General features: G+C 43.4%; 2 protein-coding genes and 1 long non-coding RNA gene across 3 annotated transcripts in view; 2 read left to right on the forward strand and 1 right to left on the reverse strand.

Moving 5' to 3' along the window:
• Positions 1–9,273, forward strand: part of LOC124117377 (F-box DNA helicase 1-like) — a 40,603-nt gene extending 31,330 nt beyond the window's left edge. Inside the window, exons 18-20 of the mRNA XM_048401548.1 lie at positions 476–591; positions 4,362–4,487; positions 5,522–9,273. Coding sequence (XP_048257505.1) covers positions 476–591; positions 4,362–4,487; positions 5,522–5,761 — 482 coding nt within the window. The 3' untranslated portion in view covers positions 5,762–9,273. The remainder of the gene's footprint in view (positions 1–475; positions 592–4,361; positions 4,488–5,521) is intronic.
• Positions 7,928–9,273, forward strand: LOC125383200. The gene is made up of 2 exons (XM_048401387.1): positions 7,928–8,386; positions 8,616–9,273. The coding sequence occupies exons 1-2, from the start codon at positions 7,928–7,930 to the stop codon at positions 8,760–8,762; spliced, it is 606 nt and encodes a 201-aa protein (XP_048257344.1). The 3' UTR covers positions 8,763–9,273.
• A 3,724-nt stretch (positions 9,274–12,997) lies between these two features.
• On the reverse strand, positions 12,998–14,669 carry LOC125383196. The gene is made up of 3 exons (XR_007222685.1): positions 14,613–14,669; positions 13,330–13,355; positions 12,998–13,089 (listed from the first exon to the last, which is right to left on the reverse strand). It is a non-coding gene; the product is annotated as an uncharacterized LOC125383196 (long non-coding RNA).
• Positions 14,670–22,475: the final 7,806 nt, after the last annotated feature.

Consider the following 22,475-nt stretch of genomic DNA (forward strand, 5'->3'; position numbering starts at 1 on the left):
TCTTATGACAAGTTAAGCCAAGTAAGTAAACAACACTAGGTTCCTATTGTCACATGACCAGCTGTCATTATTACCCAGATAACATGAGATGTAGCTCACACTTTTTTATCTGAACCACCTCTGTGGTCTAGTGGTTGAGTGTCAGCCTGGAGAGCGGAAGCCCCGGGGTTCGATGCCCAGCCGCGTCATACCAGAAGACATTAAAATATGGTACTTGTTGTTACCCTGCCTGGGGGGCTTAAACAAGGACTGGTCGGCTCGGAGTCAGTATACTGTGTCTGAGTGGGGTATTCATGTTAAACTGTGGCATGGTATCTCAGTGTGCTTGCACTATAAAATCGTCATTAGTCCGAAAAAGTACAGGCAGTCGTAGCCACACATGCATACATACACATCGCTATATAAGTGCAATAATCTTGGACTTGACATTAAACCCCATTTCACCTCACATCCCTCCACTTTATCTGTTTAACAGTGAACATAGCACCAATACCAGCTGATGAGGCCAATCTACTTTATGTGGCTGTCACCCGTGCCAAGAATGCCCTCTTGATGTCCCCTATGCTGGTGAAAGTCCTCCAGAACAATGGGGTAAGATTACAAACTGCTGCTTCTGATGCTACAGGCCCTGGGTACATCGTGGGTACAGCGAGGGTACAGCATGGGTACAGCATCGGTACAGCATTGGTACAAGATGCCCTTGGCCCCGTTCCTCAAAGCAATCTTAGCGCTAAGGTGATCGTAACTTCCATACTTAGGCTTACGATAGTCGTGGCGCTAAGATCGCTTTGTGTAACGGGAGCCTGATCTCTCTCACAGTGCTGATTAAAGTAGAGACACTGAGTTTTGTCTTTATTTCATCCTAGTTACTCGTATGTTCAGTGATATCTTCTTGTTTTGATGTACCTCTAAATCTGATGTAACTTTGTGGTCCTTTTTGCCACTGTGATGTAATGTTGGCATCGGAATGTCTTGAACTGTGGACAACTTAATCATGTTCATACACTGTAAATCATGAAATTTATGTCATCAAATTCATACAAATGCTCCCCCTAGGCCTAAAATGCACCGTGAAATTAGTGTGTGTAGCCCTACCCTTTAGGTAATAAAAACACTGTGATTATTTTGTATATTGAAACAACATATTGCATATGCCTTCATTAATGCAATCATTTTACACAGAACCCGCCATGGGTATCAACCTTAGTTATTTCATTTGTTCCCTAACTTTCCCTATGATCGCAGCCAAGAGCTGAAGTGTTTGCGAACTACAGAGATATATCCCCCCACACATTGAACTCAATTCTTATTCTTTGTGAACATCGCTCGTCAACCGAGGACCCAGGTTTGATGCTCCACAGGGGTACAATGTGTGACCCCCATTTCTTGTGTCCACCGCTGTGGTACTGCTGGAATATTGCTACAAGCGGTGTAAAACCATACTCACTCACTCTTTTGGAAACCTAATTCTTACAATTGTTCATCAATGGTTACTATATCATATTAGACTAAAAAATAATAGTAATTGTTCTCAGGCACCGCCAGCATCATCATAAAGTCTGCTGCACGTTTTGTATTTATTTTCATTTTCAAAAACAATTTAAAAAAATCCTAATACATGTACTTAAAAACAAAGAGCCCCAATACAGCACCCAGTTACTTCCTTTTACATGCGCACTGCATTACTGCGCATCTCGTGTTCGGGTCATGGCGGCAATAGGAGTTTGTATGCTTGTTTATGTAGGGAGACCCTTTCCCAGGTTGATGGTACACAACTGTTTATTTGGTTACATACTAGTTTGAGCAAGCCAAAAAAAAAAAAAAATCACCGCCCGCACTATATTTTCAAAAGTCATTTCCTGAGAACTAATTCTTTTATTTTTTCAAGGCTTTTGCTGCAGCTTTTAATTCCTTACTACAAAATGTTTTACACATGGTGAACACATGTTGGTGCTGCATGTTAGTGGTTAGTGATTGGTGGTTAGCATCACCATACTACTGGAGATTGGGGATGTTATGCACTATGGTGTATATATGTGTGTATAGATGTGAGGGTGGGTGAATAGTTCTGAGATTAACTACGAAGAATGTATAGGACACACTTAACAGTTTGCATGCAATTAGGCAGCCTATGGCACACCACCATTAATGATGTGATCAGTGATCTATGACCTAAACTTTATATATGCAAAAATAAAACACAAGGTATGAGTACTTGGAGATAAGTACTGTAAATCTTGAAATTAATGAGTCTCCAAATTAATACGACTGCTGACCCCTAGCCAATAATGCGACTCAATATCAATGCGACTTCCCCCACCCCATCCCCAGTGCATACATATCCTTACCTAAATCCACTCAAACAGCATATAGGACCGCTTATTAGCGCTGAGTAGAGCACTTCCGTAAAAATAAATAGTTAGTGTTTTCCTAAAAACTACACACAGTTTATATGTTTATTCTGTTGATTGGTATTAAGGAAGTACAAAGGCAATAAAATAAGTTCACTTGTTGGTATGTGGAGAAGGTGTCAACAAACTTGAGGTGGATGACAACACAAAGGCTGGGAAGTGTGATGAAGCCTATCTGGGTGCATTGCCTATCAAGAGTTGTTATGGTGGCGTCTGTCTGGACTGCTGTCGTGGTCAATGATGCCTAGTTTGACAGGCGTGGGTAGAACTCTTGACCCCAGCTGTAATAACTCACCGGATGCCCATTGTGTAATTCCTATTCTTTGAATGACATTGTTATACTGTAAACAGGGAATTTTTTGCGACCGTTTTATTATTGCGAGTTTTGCGAACGAGACTCAATCGCAAAAATTAAAAAAGCAAAAATAAGTACAAATAATACATACATACTTTATTCATTGCAACACGTCATCAAATGTTGAAATCATCAACCAGAACCACAAGTTACTCTATAAGTTAAAGACACAAATGAATGCAGAATAGTCACACAATACATCACAAATGACAAATACATCAACTCAGATTAACTAGCCTTGGAGAGAAGCTGTCTATTGTTTGGTAATCGAGGTGTCATCTCAACACGGCAACTCGCAAAAATATCTCGTCGCAGTATTGTCTTTGGTGTGGTATTCGCAATATTTTAACGGCGCAGAAATAAAGCTGTTTACAGTATATACTTGTTACAACTCCTGTTCAATAAACAGTGTTTGTGTTTATATTCAAGTTGGTATTTCCGTTATCCAAAGTGTGCAGTGAGGCCGTCTTATTGTTGATAGTCATTTCGGAGACATAAATGCAAAGTTTCATTAATGCAAACAAGACTATTCACATTTTTGGCATTTAATTGACACTCGTATTAATTTCAAGATTTACAGTACTTGAATTGATAGCAAATGTTTTTCACTGTGTCTGAGTTTGATATAGTTTGGGTTACATTTGATGTTTTTTAGTGTCTATCCCGGCATATAATGTGGAGGGATATTTTCATCATCTAGTCTGTCTGTCCGTCCGTTCATATTTCGTTTCTGGAGCATAACTTGAAAATCATGAAATTTTATTATCCAAACTTTGGTACATGTATTAACTAGGAGCTGAAGTGCCTTTTTCTATTGTGGGGGCTGGTGGGATTTGACATTTTCTGATGACTCTTGTTTCTCAATGGATGAGTGAGAATGTCTGACTTGATTTGAGCCATCTGTTTCAAGACGGAATTGGTCTAAACCAAAATAACACATGTAATTATATTGTCTGTTTTCCTTAACCCAGCTGGTCATAGAACTCATTCTTTGGAATGTCTGCCATCCTCATCTCATGTTTTGGTTTCTGGAAGAGAACTTTGAGAGATTTCAATGGATTTTGACCAATGTCTGTGGATTATTAATTATTTATGAGTTCCTAATGGAAAATAATAATCTGCCAGATCAATCAATATGAAGCCAAGTATCACATGACCAGTCTGGTATATGAACAAATATTGATTGACTTTCACCTATGTTGATGTTTTAATAATACTTTTTTTTTACCCGTGAAGATCCGTGGTAGAATAGGTCTTCAGCAACCCATGTTTGCCGTAAAAGGCCACTATGCTTGTCGTAAGAGGCAACTAACGGGATCGGGTTGTCAGGCTCGCTGACTTGGTTGATGCATGTCATCGATCCCAATTGAGTGGATCGATGCTCATAATGTCAATCACTGGATGGTCTGGTCCTGACTCGATTATTTACACACCGCCGTCATATAGCTGGAATATTGCTGAGTGCGGTGTTAGACAACAGACAAACAAAATAAAACTTTTGTTGAACATTGCAGGATTATCACACGATTGAGGTTGAAAATGATACATTAGGATATCTGTTTTGACCTAATGTTACGCTTATATCGACATTACAGGAGAAGTTTGAGTACCCAGTGTGCAGTGATCACCTACAGAAGCTGGGCATCCCCTTCAAGTGTCGTGAGACTGATGCAGAGTTCAAACCACAGGCACTGACACTCCGACGGCAAGACATCACTGTGGTAGGTTGACACTCCTCCCACTGACACTGTTGTCGCTTCTTGTTCCCCTTGTGGATTAGTGCTCCTTATTCCTTCCACAATGAATTAGTCTTGTGGATTAGTGCTCCTTATGCCTTACACAATGGATTAGTCTTGTGGATTAGTGCTCCTTATGCTTTCCACAATGAATTAGTCTTGTGGATTAGTGATCCTAATACCACACACACTGTACTAATCTTGTCGATTAGTGCTCCTATTACCACACACACTACTAATCTTGTGGATTAGAGCTCCTTATACTACAGGCACTGTTCTAATCTTGTGGATAAGTGCTCCATAAACCATACACACTGTACTATTCTTGTGGATTAGCGCACCTTATACGTCCCACAGTGTACTAATCTTGTGGATTAGTCCTTATACCTCCTACAATGAACTATTCTTGCGGATTAGTGCCCCTTATACCTTCCACAATGTACTATCTTTTTGGGGTTAGAGCTCATTATATATCCCAACCTGTTCTAATCTTGCGGATTAGTGCTATTTGTGCCTCCCAAACTGTTTTAATCTTGTGGAATGGTGTTCATTTTAAGACAAAGCATCTGTCTACCATGTCTATCGTAGGACAACCAAGACATCTTTACTGTTATCATGATGAGTGAGTGAGTTTAATTTAACACTGCTTTTAGCAATATTCCAGCAATATCATGGCAGGACACACCAGAAATGGGCTGTCATCATTATGAATTTAGAATTTTTTTCTTAAACATTTGGTACATTTCACATGTTCATCCTACAATCTGAGATCAGTGGTTCCATATCGCATGAAATAGCACACAAACAAGCCAGGTAAGACAAACAAAAGCCATCTCATTAAAGCACCATTCAGAGATAAATGTACCACCATCACTGACTTGATAGAGGAAAAATTGTTGCTAGATGCCAATAGGTTCTACTGCTTTTAGAGAATGTAGCTCGGTGATTGATTCTTTTCATTCCATTAGGAACAATCCAGTAAACTCTCTAAGCTCCGACTTTATTTGTTTGTTATTCAGGGCGAAGGAGACCACCGCAAAGGGGGCGTGTATGGGCCGCAGATCCTCAGTGAAAACATCCACAGGTTTGCTGAGCTGCTTGGAGACCCAAGCCACAAGCCTAAAGCAGCAGCGATACCTCACGCTGTCAACGTCATTGTACTTCCCAGAATTCTCTATGACCAAAATGGGGAAGAAAGTGATGAAGAAAATAGTGATGAAGAAAATAGTGATGAGGAAGACTTGCCTATTATGTTTTAAAGACAGATGTGTGGAGACATGTTAGACAGATGTGTGGAGACATGTTACAGACAGATGTGTGGAGACATGTTACAGACAGATGTGTGGAGACATGTTACAGACAGATGTGTGGAGACATGTTACAGACAGAAGTGTGGAGACATGTTACAGACAGATGTGTGGAGACACGTTAGACAGATGTGTGGAGACATGTTACAGACAGATGTGTGGAGACACGTTACAGACAGATGTGTGGAGACATGTTACAGACAGATGTGTGGAGACATGTTACAGACAGATGTGTGGAGACATGTTAGACAGATGTGTGGAGACACATTACAGACAGATGTGTGGAGACATGTTAGACAGATGTGTGGAGACATGTTACAGACAGATGTGTGGAGACATGTTACAGACAGATGTGTGGAGACATGTTAGACAGATGTGTGGAGACATGTTACAGACAGATGTGTGGAGACACGTTACAGACAGATGTGTGGAGACATGTTACAGACAGATGTGTGGAGACATGTTACAGACAGATGTGTGGAGACATGTTAGACAGATGTGTGGAGACACATTACAGACAGATGTGTGGAGACATGTTAGACAGATGTGTGGAGACATGTTACAGACAGATGTGTGGAGACATGTTACAGACAGATGTGTGGAGACATGTTACAGACAGATGTGTGGAGACATGTTACAGACAGATGTGTGGAGACATGTTAGACAGATGTGTGGAGACACATTACAGACAGATGTGTGGAGATACGTTACAGACAGAAGTGTGGAGACATGTTACAGACAGATGTGTGGAGACATGTTACAGACAGATGTGTGGAGACATGTTACAGACAGATGTGTGGAGATACGTTACAGACAGAAGTGTGGAGACATGTTACAGACAGATGTGTGGAGACATGTTAGACAGATGTGTGGAGACATGTTACAGACAGATGTGTGGAGACATGTTACAGACAGAAGTGTTACAGACATGTTACAGACAGATGTGTGGAGACATGTTAGACAGATGTGTGGAGACATGTTACAGACAGAAGTGTTACAGACATGTTACAGACAGAAGTGTTACAGGTATGTTACAGACATGTTACAGACATGTGTTACAGTGTTTATGGCCAGGGCCAGCAACATCATTGCAATCAGGATGAACCTTAGTGCTATTTGTATTAAAACACATATAGTGACACACATATATTTTTTTTCTACAGCAATGATTAGTAAGTCTAGGTATACTGCAGGATAGGGTCCCCAAGGAACATTTATCGTATTTACAAAAATTCAGGAATCAAAATTGTTCAGCACATGCTCACTTAGTTATTTACAGTCGGAGCAAGATGATTTTATGGGAGCCATTTTTGTTTTTTAAAATGTTTCTTAAAATGAGGAAAAACCTAGGTGTAAAGGGGGTAAAAAAATATTTTTTTTAAAGAAATTGCCAAACAAAGAATACATTGTGATAAAGGGGATGACCACCCTTAATGTTTTTGTAAAGTCACTTGAAGGACTCAACGTGAAGTTGGTTTTGACAGGACCATGGGCATGTGCGGTAAATAGAGAATCTCACCAGAGTGTCTTTTGATATCAAATATATCAACACGAGTTGATAAAAGTGGAAAATCTCCAAAGCTTGCCAAGGATTCTTTCCACTTTTATCAACGAGTGTTGATATATTTGATATTAAAAGACACAAGGGTGAGATTCTATTTATCATCCAACACCATTCTTCCAACTTTTTCACTTTTTAGACAGTAATAATCAGTGTCACAATGGTCTGCAAAGCATTGTGATGCAATTTCATTCCAGCGATATCTACAATGTCGCATGATCTCAACGAAGTGATATCTCCTGTGGGAGACAGTTTTGGATGATAAATGTTGTAGAAAGTTTGGACGACATTTGGTCATTTCATGTTTACTGAAAATGTTTATGCTGCTAAAAAATTTGGTTGCTGGATGTGACAAGACTGAACTTGTTCATGTTCTAACTGGAAAGTACATTATCTCCAAATGCTAAAGCTTCTGTCATTAACTCTGACCTTTCATACTATCTGAGAAAATGACTACTCACTTAATACAGTTGGTGTAGCAGTTCTTCCTTCCTTCTTATTTATCTTACAGGAAAAACAACTTAATTGCTTGTAAATGCTAAAAATTGAGGTTATATATGATGGGGATTCAGTTAGAGGGAAAGCTGTGTAAGGTGAAGTTGAGTGGAGGTTGTAAGATGGAGATTCAGTTAGAGGGAGGGTTGCGTAAGGTGAAGTTGAGTGGAGGTTGTAAGATGGAGATTCAGTTACAGGGAGGGTTGCGTAAGGTGAAGTTGAGTGGAGGTTGTAAGATGGAGATTCAGTTACAGGGAGGGTTGTGTAAGGTGAAGGTGAGTAGAGGTTGTAAGATGGAGATTCAGTTACAGGGAGGGTTGTGTAAGGTGAAGGTGAGTGGAGGTTGTAAGATGGAGATTCAGTTGCAGGAAGGGTTGTGTAAGGTGAAAATGAGTGGAGGTTGTAAGATGGAGATTCAGTTACAGGGAGGGTTGTGTAAGGTGAAGTTGAGTGGAGGTTGTAAGATGGAGATTCAGTTACAGGGAGGTTTGTGTAAGGTGAAGGTGAGTGGAGGTTGTAAGGTGGGGATTCAGTTACAGGGGAAGGCTGTGTAAGGTGAAGGTGAGTGGAGGTTGTAAGATGGTGATTCAGTTACAGGAAGGGTTGTGTAAGGTGAAGATGAGTGGAGGTTGTAAGATGAAGATTCAGTTACAGGGAGGGTTGTGTAAGGTGAAGGTGAGTGGAGGTTGTAAGGTGGGGATTCAGTTAGAGGGAGGGCTGTGTAAGGTGAAGATGTGTGGTGGTTGTAAGATGGAGATTCAGTTACAGGAAGGGTTGTGTAAGGTGAAGGTGAGTGGGGGTTGTAAGATGGAGATTCAGTTAGAGGGAGGGCTGTGTAAAGTGAAGATGTGTGGTGGTTGTAAGATGGGGATTCAGTTACAGGGGAAGGCTGTGTAAGTTGAAGATGATTGGAGGTTGTAAGGTGGGGATTCAGTTAGAGGGAGAGCTGTGTAAGGTGAAGAGGTGTGGAGGTTGTAAGGTGGGGATTCAGTTACAGGGGAAGGCTGTGTAAGTTGAAGATGAGTTGGTTAGGTGAGTATTTGAGAATCTATGGGCTTCATGATGGGACGTGAATTGAGTTTCAATAAGAGACTGCGAGGTGGATATTACATGTTTAGATTGTGCTGGAGCCCCTGCTTACTGGATAGAAGTCTGATGTGAGCAGTTAGGGAAATAGTCCAAGAAAAGCCTGTGTGGATGGTACTTAATGGTATGGCAGTCAATGAGATCTCTTTGTTTTGCATGTTATGTATATGTGTATATATTTTGTATGGAGCTTCTTGAAACATGTATGGTAATTATACAACATCTAATGTTATTTCATGTTAAATTGGTATACATGTAGTAAGCTGGTCTTCTGTGAATAGTGTACAAATATTTTTATACATACAAATATTTCTTTTGACTATTATGGTGTTTTGTTTGTTTTGTCATGGTCAAGTCAAGAATGATTTGTTGAATTAGGATTAAAGTCCGGTTGACTAATGCACTTTGGTATTCAGGGTTCCGTTCCACAAAGGGAACTTACTGCTATGAAACCAACCATTGAAGCCGAGGTTTAAGTATGGGAGTTATGATATTCACAGCACTAAGATTGCTTTGTGGAACAGAGAGTAAGGGGAGGAATCCACTTTAACATGAACCCAGTTGATCCTCACTCCATTGACCCTCAATGCCCTGACTTTGCTGTGCAGATTAGCGTCCAGAAACCAACGATTGTGGGTTCGAATCTACCCACACCATACCATGCTTGTGGGTTTCACCAAAGCGGTAAACGTCTGAGACCTGCATCACATTGGGCTTTCCTACCACATCAAGCTGACACACCTGATATGACTACTGAAATACTGGTCAAAGATGCTTACACCCAACCTGCTAGCATCTTCCCACCCATCCAAGGGGTCACGGCTGGCCCAGTCGTATAAGGCGCTGCGATTTGCTGTGCAGAATTGCATCCCTTGGGCATGGGAAACCTTTGATTGTGGATTCTTATCCCGGTTCGCCCTGTTTCTAGGTTTGTCAGCACCGTACCCTTGCTCGTGGATTTCACCGAAGTGGTAAACGTTGGAGACCTGCATCACTTCGTGCTTTCCTCCCACATTAAGTTGACACGCCGCAATATAACTGGAATATTGTTAAAAGCAGCATTAAACCCAACCCACTCACTCACCCACCCACTCACCCACTCACTCACCCGCTCCATGCCCTGACAACTGCTGGCCTGAACATGTAGATGGGCTGTAATACAATCATAGTGTTGCTGACTTGGACACCGAAGTGCACTTAACCATCAACCCTTCTGTATGGACAACTGCATAGGGTCAACTTTGACATTACTTAGTTTGGGGTAATTGCCTTGATCCTGGGAAGCAATAATTGCTTTTGTAGATCCGAAAAGGTCAGGGTGCTTTTATTGATTAGTTTCATTAACTCTTTCTTGTCAAAGGTAGTTCATGACTATACACAACGCCCACCAGGAAAATTAATTTTGAAAAGAGGTTGGTCTGTTGGTGCCTAGGTGGAGGTATTTATATCACCCTGACATCAGTAATGTCATCATGTTTGGTCATCACTTCGGGCTTTCCTCCCACATTAAGCTGACACGCCGTGATATAACTGGAATACTGGTAAAAGCGGCGGTAAACCCAACTCACTCAGTCCTAAAAGGAATACACAGTAAAGCATTTAACAATTAATCCAAAGATGAGTTTCATCCTTAACTTCGTCACACAATTTACAAATACGTTCACGCATTCGTTACCACTCGCCCCTTTCCGTAACCTGCAAAGAGACTCGTCCTCCATCGATGAATGTTATGTGCGAAAATACGACAAACCAATCAGAATGCGCGCATGATTTCAAGTTCTTCGTCAAAGAATCCCTCAGAAATATTTTTTGATTTTTACATATGTCTTGCATCTAAAATTAAACCCAACTCACTCACTCACTCACTCACTCTTGCATCTAAAAATATACCCAAGACACAGTTACCGATACATGTGTTCAATCATACTGTATAATTCCGCGTGTCCCGATGTGCTTTAAATTGCATCTGAAACATATATAATATGTGGGGAGATATATGTTAACCATAAGGCAACGAGTTGACCATTGTTTTAGGTATGCCCGTTTGCCCTAAGACGGAACCCGGTCGCTAAAATGACCATGAGAGGGGCACGAGTCGCTATTCGGCTTGTCCCGGAATAACCCGGGTTGGTCACGAATGACGTTCACGAAGAGTATTGGGACGTGAAAATCACCAACTTCAATCCCTGAAGTAAACGTATCACAACGTAACTCGAGATCTACACAAAATAGTGCTTTCATTAAATGGAGTTTCAAGTCCTCAACATTCCACCTTTACACAACGTTCCACAGTCCCCGATGGCAATTTTTGTGATCAACACAACGAAGTCTACTTTTATTATACATGTACAGGAAATCAAATTCTGAAACGTTATACGCCATGAGCTGGTAGTTGTAGTAGATGAAGCCTTTTTAAAGAGTTTTCCCACGATTTTTGGAAACCTAGCTATGACTAAGATCGGACAGTACTTATACTACGCCAAACATATAATTTCAATTCTTTCTTCGGCGAAGCGAGATTACCAACCCATTTTTTGCGGACAGCCAAATTTGGGTTTTCTATTTCTACACCAAAGAACAAACGACACGCCTTTGGGGGTAACGGATCCAAAAGCGCGCTTCCCGTGATTAGCATCCAGAGATTTCATATGGCAAGGGGTTGACGGGACTGAACAATGAGTGTATCATACAGGCAGAGATATATATTTTTGTTTGTTTTATAGAATTGCAAGTCAATAAAATGAAACAGGTGATTTGTTGACTGCAAATGGTGTATGTGCTCTGAACATACATTTATGTCTTCCTCGTGGAGTGCAGGGGCAGTCGGGTAGCTTTCCCTAGCCTAGTGGTTAAAGCGTTCGCTCGTCCCGCCGAAGACCCGGGTTCGATTCCCGACATGGGTACAATGTGTGAATCCCATTTCTGGTGTCCCCCGCCGTGATAATCCTTGAATATTGCTAAAAGCGGCGTAAAACCATACTCACTCACTCACTCGTGGAGTGCAAGGGTTCATGCTGTTCATATCGGATTCGATGAGGTCAAGATATACGATGAATCCAAGTCCGTCGATGTTACAGCTGTCCTACTTCACTCTTACGGCCCGCGAGGATCCGGGGTAGAATAGGTCTTCAGCAACCCATGCTTGCCGTAAAAGGCGACTAGCGGGATCTGGTCTTCAGGCTCGCTGACTTGGTTGATGCAAGTCATCATATCCCAATTGCGTGGATCAATGCTCATGATGTCAATAACTGGATTGTCTGGTCCAGACACGATTATTTACAGACCTCCGTCATATAGCTGGAATATTGCTGAATGCAGCGTTAACAAACAAACAAACATGTTATCATGGTAGGCAATGCGCATACAAAATGTCATCAGATTTAGTAAGACAGGGGCCACCCCCTGGATCCGCCACTGCTACTTATTTCAAATTGTTTCTTAAATGTTCTGTGCTGCACACAGATAGTGAAGACAAACAGATATTGGCTTGTTCCATCTTCCCGAGGCAAGCGAGTTAACTGACTTTATAAGTCCAGTTTCCACCCTCGCCGGACTAGGCTGGAATTCCTGGGCTCGATCGTAGCGCCACCAGTGGCTATTACGAGTTATGTCCTTTCTATGCCTCTCCTATTGACCAATCAGATTCAACCTCTCGTATCACTTGCATTTGCTTCAAACAAAATGGTGGCGCCCAGTCAAGACGATCTGATTGATAATCAAGATCTATATTGTGATAAAGCGAATCTTACATCGCGAAGTGCATCAAATCACGTGAGCACCTTGATTAAAAGCATGAAAAGATTTAGAAAATATCTGTTGACAACGTGTTAGCGGTGCAGATGCTTTGCAAATCCTGCAGTCGACCGAAATCTGCATGACACTTTACGAACCGGATTTCGATTTCAGTGCGCGATTTTGATTGGACTATGCATAGGCTCCTTTGTCCAGACAAAATGTAACTCCATAATACCAGCCTATTTCGGCAAGGGTGGAAACTGGACTTTTATAGTCAGTTAACTCACTTGCCTTGAGAAAATGGGCTTGTCCCTGCTATGTACTTACTGCCATATATAAACAGTGATGGAATGGCAAGCCCCAGCATCGGGATGACAACTATTGCTCTCCTCTCAAACCTGTCCTGTAAACACAAATAGATGTAAGATATGATGAGCTAAACGAAACAAACGAACTGCAACCATTGAGAACTATTTGTAGATAAGATGAAATATGTCAATGATGTTTTGACTTATGATCTCAAAAACTTGATTACCATTATGTCAATATTCAAACAAGAAAATCAGTTTATTTTGAAAATTCCCTTTAAATAAGGAATGATTTTGATACATATTAATATCCTGACCTAGATGTTCATACTAACAGATATAAAACCTCCTATAGTTCCCCCTGAAACAGAAGGTTTGTCCTTTCAACAATGATAAGGCATCACAATGATAGTGTTTTAAAAACTTGAAGTTTACCTTTCGTGAGTGAGGTGAGACTGGAGAGAGTGTATGGTGAGACTGGAGAGAGAGTGTGGTGAGACTGGAGAGAGTGTACGGTGAGACTGGAGGGAGAGTGTGGTGAGACTGAAGAGAGAGTGTGGTGAGACTGAAGAGAGAATGTATGGTAAGACTGGAGGGAGAGTGTGGTGAGACTGAAGAGAGAGTGTGGTGAGACTGAAGAGAGAGTGTGGTGAGACTGAAGAGAGAATTTATGGTAAGACTGGAGGGAGAGTGTGGTGAGACTGAAGAGAGAGTGTGGTGAGACTGAAGAGAGAGTGTGGTGAGACTGAAGCGAGAGCGTGGTGAGACTGGAGGGAGAGTTTGGTGAAACTGGAGAGAGAGTGTGTAGAGACTGGAGGGAGAGTGTGGTGAGACTGAAGAGAGAGTGTGGTGAGACTGAAGAGAGAATGTATGGTAAGACTGGAGGGAGAGTGTGGTGAGACTGAAGAGAGAGTGTGGTGAGACTGAAGAGAGAGTGTGGTGAGACTGAAGCGAGAGCGTGGTGAGACTGGAGGGAGAGTGTGGTGAAACTGGAGAGAGAGTGTGTAGAGACTGGAGGGAGAGTGTGGTGAGACTGAAGAGAGAGTGTGGTGAGACCGGAAGGGGACGTGTGGTGAGACTGGAGGGAGAGCGTGGTGAGACTGAAGAGAGAGTGTGGTGAGACTGGAGGGAGAGTGTGGTGAAACTGGAGAGAGAGTGTGTAGAGACTGGAGGGAGAGTGTGGTGAGACTGAAGAGAGAGTGTGGTGAGACCGGAAGGGGACGTGTGGTGAGACTGGAGGGAGAGTGTATGGTAAGACTGGAGGGAGAGTGTGGTGAGACTGAAGAGAGAGTGTGGTGAGACTGAAGAGAGAGTGTATGGTAAGACTGGAGGGAGAGTGTGGTGACACTGGAGAGAGTGTGCGGTGAGACTGGAGAGAGTGTGCAGTGAGACTGGAGAGAGTGTGCGGTGAGACTGGAGAGGGTGTGCGGTGAGACTGGAGAGAGTGTGCAGTGAGACTGGAGAGAGTGTGCGGTGAGACTGGAGAGGGTGTATGATAAGACTGGAGAGAGTTTGCGGTGAGACTGGAGAGAGTGTATGATAAGACTGTAAAGAATGGGTGGTGAAACTGAAGAGAAAGTGGTGCGAGCTGGGAGAGAGTGTTTGTGGTGAGACTGACCTACGATGCCGCCGACATCGTACCAGATGGATATGGAGTCAGCCACCGTCTCCTTCCAATTGTAGGCGTTGGCGAGGTAGTATGTCAGCCAGAAAAGGAGTAGTTGACCATCTTCAGGAAGGCGTAGGCAAGGGAGTATTGCAACACACACATCAAGCAGTCATAAGCAAAGCAACATGGCAATGAGATGGTGTGGAACTCACCAGTATGACCCCAGACAAGAGATGGTGTAACTCACCAGTATGACCCCAGGCAGGAGATGGTGGAACTCACCAGTATGACAGACAGGAGATGGTGGAACTCACCAGTATGACACCAGACAGGAGATGCTGTAACTCACCAGTATGACACCAGACAGGAGATGGTCTAACTCACCAGTATGACCCCGGACAGGAGATGGTGTAACTCACCAGTATGACCCCAGGCAGGAGATGATGTAACTCACCAGTATGACCCAAGACAGGAGATGGTGTAACTCACTAGTATGACCCCAGGCAGGAGATGGTGTAACTCACCAGTATGACCCAAGACAGGAGATCGTGTACCTCACTAGTATGACCCCAGACAGGAGATCGTGTACCTCACTAGTATGACCCCAGACAGGAGATGGTGTAACTCACCAGTATGACCCCAGACAGGATATGGTGTAACTCACTGGTATGACCCCGGACAGGAGATGGTGTAACTCACTGGTATGACTCCAGACAGGATATGGTGTAACTCACTAGTATGATCCCAGACAGGATATGGTGTAACTCACCAGTATGACTCCAGACAGGAGATGGTGTAACTCACCAGTATGACTCCAGACAGGATATGGTGTAACTCACCAGTATGACCCCAGACAGGAGATGGTGTAACTCACCAGTATGACTCCAGACAGGAGATGGTGTAACTCACCAGTATGACCCCAGACAGGAGATGGTGTAACTCACCAGTATGACCCCAGACAGGAGATGGTGTAACTCACCAGTATGACTCCAGACAGGAGATGGTGTAACTCACCAGTATGACCCCAGGCAGGAGGAGATGGTGTAACTCACCAGTATGACCCCAGACAGGAGATGGTGTAACTCACCAGTATGACCCAAGACAGGAGATGGTGTAACTCACTGGTATGACTCCAGACAGGATATGGTGTAACTCACTGGTATGACCCCGGACAGGAGATGGTGTAACTCACTGGTATGACTCCAGACAGGATATGGTGTAACTCACTAGTATGATCCCAGACAGGATATGGTGTAACTCACCAGTATGACTCCAGACAGGAGATGGTGTAACTCACCAGTATGATCCCAGACAGGATATGGTGTAACTCACCAGTGTGACCCCAGACAGGAGATGGTGGAACTCACCAGTATGACCCCAGACAGGAGGAGATGGTGTAACTCACCAGTATGACCCCAGGCAGGAGATGGTGTAACTCACCAGTATGACCCCAGACAGGAGATGGTGTAACTCACCAGTATGACCCCAGACAGGAGATGGTGTAACTCACCAGTATGACCCCAGGCAGGAGATGGTGTAACTCACCAGTATGACCCCAGACAGGAGATGGTGTAACTCACCAGTATGACCCCAGACAGGAGATGGTGTAACTCACCAGTATGACCCCAGACAGGAGATGGTGTAACTCACCAGTATGACCCCCAGGTCCTCACGTGATTTGATGCACTTCGCGATGTAAAACCCGTTTTATCACAATATAGATCTTGATTACCGATCAGATCGTCTTGACTAGGCGCCGCCATTTGTCTGAAACAAATGCAAGTGATACGATAGGTGGAATCTGATTGTTCCATAGGAGAGGCATAGAAAGGACATTACTCGTAATTACTACTGGTGGCGCTACGATCGAGCCCAGAAATTCAAGCCTAGTTTGGCAAGGGTGGAAACTGGACTTTTATAGTCAGTTAACTCTCTTGACTCAGGAAGATGCAGTACACTCATCCTCAATATCTCCAGGGTTTGCATTTTGGTAAACCTACACTTACTCCTGGATCCATTCCTGTGGTTCCTGTGATCTCAAATTACCCGTCCTTGATTTTCATCATCATTTTACCAGCCAATCAAACGTTGATATAAGGAAAAGAGTAATTGTAAGGGCGGTAATTTATATTACCTAGAAACCAAAGCCACCGCCAGTTTTAATGAACATGAAGACATCCTTTCCGTCAAAAGGATTTTTTAGGGATTTCTTTTGCGTATCAGTCAGTTTTTCAGTGCTGATTTTATCGCTTAACTCGATCATAATCAATGGGACTGGCCACCATATTGTTGATATTGCCAAGCCAACATTGTAACCCACATTCTGATTGGTCCGTAAGACCTAGTAGCGTAACCAATCATATTGGCAAATGGAAATCAAATGGCAGGTAGTTTGAGATTGACAGAACCATGGGAATGGATCCAGGGGTTCTTGTAGGTTTACCGAAATGCGAACCCTGAAGATATAAAGCACGTCGTAAACAAGTTTTTTTCAGATTTAATTTGTTATTGTGTTTACTTGGGCTTTAGACTGATCCCAAACACATAAATAAGATTTGTAATTTTTCTGTACATATTCAAATGTTCCCAGCAATGTTTGCCTTCAATACACGGTTGTCAGTTAAATATCAGGTCATTTCCCATTAGATTTGTACAACATTTGGAGCTGTAAAGAAGATATGAACTGTGACTTTTTGATCCAAATACACATTGCATGAAGCTACCCTCGTCTAACTGTCTTGACAATTTGCATATTGTGTTTGTTACATGATTGACCAATCTGTCCATTCCGTCTTAGTAAACATTCATTTCCAGTTGTCAGCAAATCTATAAGCTCACAGATCATGCGGCCCGTGAAGATCCAGGGTAGAATAGGTCTTCAGCAACCCATGCTTGCTGTAAAAGGCGATTATGCTTGTCGTAAGAGGCGACTGAAGGGATTGGGTGGTCGGGCTCGCTGACTTGGTTGATGCATGTTATCGTACCCCAATTGTGTGGATCGATGCTCATGATATCAGTCACTGTCTTGTCTAGACTCGATTATTTACAGACCGCAGTCATATAGCTGGAATGTTGCTGAGTGCGGCGTTAAACAACGAACAAACATATCAGACAGTGTGCACTTGAAGCGCGACTTAGTAAGTGAAGCGACAGTAAAATATGTCACTCACATCGCTAATATTTAACAGTATCATGCACTCGACGCACGCAGAGTAACAGCTAACCTGCGCTTGTGGAGAACTGTATGTTGTGTGGAAAACCGTTTTTCGATAAGAATTATACAATGTCACCTTTAGCTATTACGTCATCATCTGCACTTCAAACTACCAGCGCTAACACAGTATCCCTAATGCTTTCACCCCTATATATATCGACTATGATCAACTGAGGGTCGTCTCGGGACGCGATCCGTCTTGTCGTTTGAAGTTATGGATTCGTGGGAACTATTTGTGATTTGGAAGGTGGTGTCGAAAAATGTTTCTTTATTTTCCCTTTGTATATTTTCTAATATTGAAGACAAGGAGACATATTCATGCTAATATTTTCAATGAATCATTTAAACAAAAAAAGAAAAGAATAGTACTATTCTCCGTTTATTTAAGAACTCGAGGCACTCGTCTGTTGTCAAACGACTCCCACAGAGGACTGTTATTTGCATGTAGTCTGATCTGCCACTTCTCGAACCCCACAGAGGACAGATATCAGAATGTAGTCTGATCTGCCACTTCTTGGCACTCGAACCTCACTGAGGACAGATATTAGTATGTAGTCTGATCTGCCACTTCTTGGCGATCAAACCTCACTGAGGACAGTTGTATGTAGTCAGATCTGCCACTTCTTGGCACTCGAACCTCACTGAGGACAGTTGTATGTAGTCTGATCTGCCACTTCTTGGCACTCGCACCCCACAGAGGGCAGTTGTATGTAGTCAGATCTGCCACTTCTTGGCACTCGAACCTCACTGAGGACAGTTGTATGTAGTCTGATCTGCCACTTCTAGGCACTCGAACCCCACAGAGGACAGTTGTATGTAGTCTGATCTGCCACTTCTAGGCACTCGAACCTCACTGAGGACAGTTGTATGTAGTCTGATCTGCCACTTCTTGGCACTCGAACCTCACTGAGGACAGTTGTATGTAGTCTGATCTGCCACTTCTTGGCACTCGAACCTCACTGAGGACAGTTGTATGTAGTCAGATCTGCCACTTCTTGGCACTCAAACCTCACTGAGGACAGTTGTATGTAGTCTGATCTGCCACTTCTTGGCACTCGAACCTCACTGAGGACAGTTGTATGTAGTGAGATCTGCCACTTCTTGGCACTAGAACCTCACTGAGGACAGTTGTATGTAGTCAGATCTGCCACTTCTAGGCACTCAAACCTCACTGAGGACAGTTGTATGTAGTCTGATCTACCACTTCTTGGCACTCGAAACTCACTGAGGACAGTTGTATGTAGTCTGATCTGCCACTTCTAGGCACTCGAACCCCACAGAGGGCAGTTGTATGTAGTCTAATCTGCCACTTCTAGGCACTCGAACCCCACAGAGGGCAGTTGTATGTAGTCTGATCTGCCACTTCTAGGCACTCGAACCCCACAGAGGGCAGTTTTATGTAGTCTGATCTGCCACTTCTAGGCATTCGAACCCCACAGAGGGCAGTTGTATTTAGTCTGATCTGCCACTTCTAGGCACTCGAACCCCACAGAGGGCAGTTGTATGTAGTCTGATCTGCCACTTCTAGGCACTCGAACCCCACAGAGGGCAGTTGTATGTAGTCTGATCTGCCACTTCTAGGCACTCGAACCCCACAGAGGGCAGTTGTATGTAGTGAGATCTGCCACTTCTAGGCACTCGAACCTCACTGAGGACAGTTGTATGTAGTCTGATCTGCCACTTCTTGGCACTCGAACCTCACTGAGGACAGTTGTATGTAGTCAGATCTGCCACTTCTTGGCACTCGAACCTCACTGAGGACAGTTGTATGTAGTCAGATCTGCCACTTCTTGGCACTCAAACCTCACTGAGGACAGTTGTATGTAGTCTGATCTGCCACTTCTTGGCACTCGAACCTCACTGAGGACAGTTGTATGTAGTCAGATCTGCCACTTCTTGGCACTCAAACCTCACTGAGGACAGTTGTATGTAGTCTGATCTGCCACTTCTTGGCACTCAAACCTCACTGAGGACAGTTGTATGTAGTCTGATCTGCCACTTCTTGGCACTCGAACCTCACTGAGGACAGTTGTATGTAGTCAGATCTGCCACTTCTTGGCACTCAAACCTCACTGAGGACAGTTGTATGTAGTCTGATCTGCCACTTCTTGGCACTCGAACCTCACTGAGGACAGTTGTATGTAGTCAGATCTGCCACTTCTTGGCACTCAAACCTCACTGAGGACAGTTGTATGTAGTCTGATCTGCCACTTCTTGGCACTCAAACCTCACTGAGGACAGTTGTATGTAGTCAGATCTGCCACTTCTTGGCACTCAAACCTCACTGAGGACAGTTGTATGTAGTCTGATCTGCCACTTCTTGGCACTCAAACCTCACTGAGGACAGTTGTATGTAGTCTGATCTGCCACTTCTTGGCACTCAAACCTCACTGAGGGCAGTTGTATGTAGTCAGATCTGCCACGTCTTGGCACTAGAACCTCACTGAGGACAGTTGTATGTAGTCAGATCTGCCACGTCTTGGCACTAGAACCTCACTGAGGACAGTTGTATGTAGTCTGATCTGCCACTTCTTGGCACTCAAACCTCACTGAGGACAGTTGTATGTAGTGAGATCTGCCACTTCTTGGCACTAGAACCTCACTGAGGACAGTTGTATGTAGTCAGATCTGCCACTTCTAGGCACTCAAACCTCACTGAGGACAGTTGTATGTAGTCTGATCTACCACTTCTTGGCACTCGAAACTCACTGAGGACAGTCGTATGTAGTCTGATCTGCCACTTCTAGGCACTCGAACCCCACAGAGGGCAGTTGTATGTAGTCTGATCTGCCACTTCTAGGTACTCGAACCCCACAGAGGGCAGTTGTATGTAGTCTGATCTGCCACTTCTAGGCACTCGAACCCCACAGAGGGCAGTTGTATGTAGTCTGATCTGCCACTTCTAGGCACTCGAACCCCACAGAGGGCAGTTGTATGTAGTCTGATCTGCCACTTCTAGGCACTCGAACCCCACAGAGGACAGTTGCATGTAGTCTGATCTGCCATGCTGTGAGGCGCGTTCACATCTCACCCAACCATAACAGGTTTGGAAGAAAACACATATTTGTGACATTTCCGTGATTTTCAAGTGATTCTTGTCATAAGAGGCTACACTGGTAACATGGCGTAATGCAAAAATAAACAAACACGACAATGATATATACTTAGGGAGGTCATGTTTGACAAATCACATTGCCACTGAGGGCAACACAGGACTAAATTAGCATCGTTGTCCATAAATAGGTGCATATACAGGCCCATGCCCCTGCTAGTATCACAAAATAACGGGATTAAACCCTTGTCCTTGATTAAACCGTGCCCACAGGCTAAATGTCCGCAATCAGTTATTTCTACTTGATAGGAGAACTCTGAGCTTCGGGCGTGAGGTTTTGGGACTGCCATTGCCAGACGCCATCATGGCCACGAGGCTCTAGGCGATCATGACTATCCATATAGTAAGCACTAACTGTTACGAACATTATTCTTTGGTACGAGATTTCATTGCGATCCTCAGAACATAATATTGAAATAACTGTTCACACATTGTTTTGTTTGTTTGTTGTTTAACGCCGCACTCAGAATTATTCCAGCTATATGACAGCGGTCTGATAATAATCGTTTCTGGACCAGACAATCCAGTGATTGATATCATGAGCATCGATCCACGCAATTGGGATCAATGACATGCATCAACCAAGTAAGCGAGCCTGACCACCCCATCCCGTTAGTCGCCTCTTACGACAAGCTTAGTCGTCCTTTACGACAAGCAGTGGTTACTGAAGACCTATTCTATCGCGGATTTTCACGACGTCGTGTATCATACGTTGTTAAATATACTGTTGGTCTAATCTATTGGTGAGGTTGAAGTTGACATCTTCACTCGTGGCGTCTGGCTATGGCAGTTTATTATTATTTTTAACAGATTTTCTCTCCGATAGATAGAGAGTCACTTGCCCGCAACTAATCATGACGTCACCTTTTCTGTGCACACAGATTTCACCCGTCTCCGTACGACCATACTCGCCATGTTTGCAGTTTACTGGTAGTGTGTCGTGGAGAATTTTAAAGGTCAACTTATTCAAAGTTGTTTGCTTCAGAATCCAATTAAGGTTTTCGTCGTCAGTTCTGTTTACTCCACCAAAGCGTTCATTAATCAAAGTCGTGAGCATTAACGTTATTGTATGTTTCACCATTGTAGTCGCAGCTTTGTTTCAAAATTGGCCTTTCTCTCGTGTAAACAAACGTACTGCGATTTACATACGTCGTTAAGCACCGCGTCTCTCCCTTAGAAATGACTGATGTTATGCTTAAAGGTCTGGTCTGAGGACTGTATCCTGTTTTGCTTCCTACCCTGGTCTTCAGCCTCCCATGCGACCTTCGGGATCGGGTGGTCAAGCTTGCTGACCTGGTTGGTGCATGTCATCCCCCCCCCCCCCCCCCCCCCCCTCCTCCTACACACACACAATCACACACACACAATCACACACACACACACACACACACACACACACACACACACACACACACACACACACACACACACACACACACACACACACACACCACACACACTCCTCCATTAACCTGCAAAGCCGACGAGACCTCCTTTAAAAAAACATGAGAGTTAATTATACATAACGTTTTGAAGGACAGGCATA

The sequence above is a fragment of the Haliotis rufescens genome, unplaced genomic scaffold, assembly GCF_023055435.1.
Source record: "Haliotis rufescens isolate VD_foot unplaced genomic scaffold, xgHalRufe1.0.p SCAF_22, whole genome shotgun sequence".
In the NCBI taxonomy this organism is placed as follows: Eukaryota; Metazoa; Mollusca; class Gastropoda; order Lepetellida; family Haliotidae; genus Haliotis; species Haliotis rufescens.

Bases quoted from the DNA above. Each gene is read 5' to 3' on its own strand.
- LOC125383200 (XM_048401387.1), top strand. From the start codon at position 7,928: ATGATGGGGATTCAGTTAGAGGGAAAGCTGTGTAAGGTGAAGTTGAGT. The intron at 8,387-8,615 runs GTGGGGATTCAG...GGTGGTTGTAAG, and splicing joins AGGTGAGTGGAGGTTGTAAG to ATGGAGATTCAGTTACAGGA.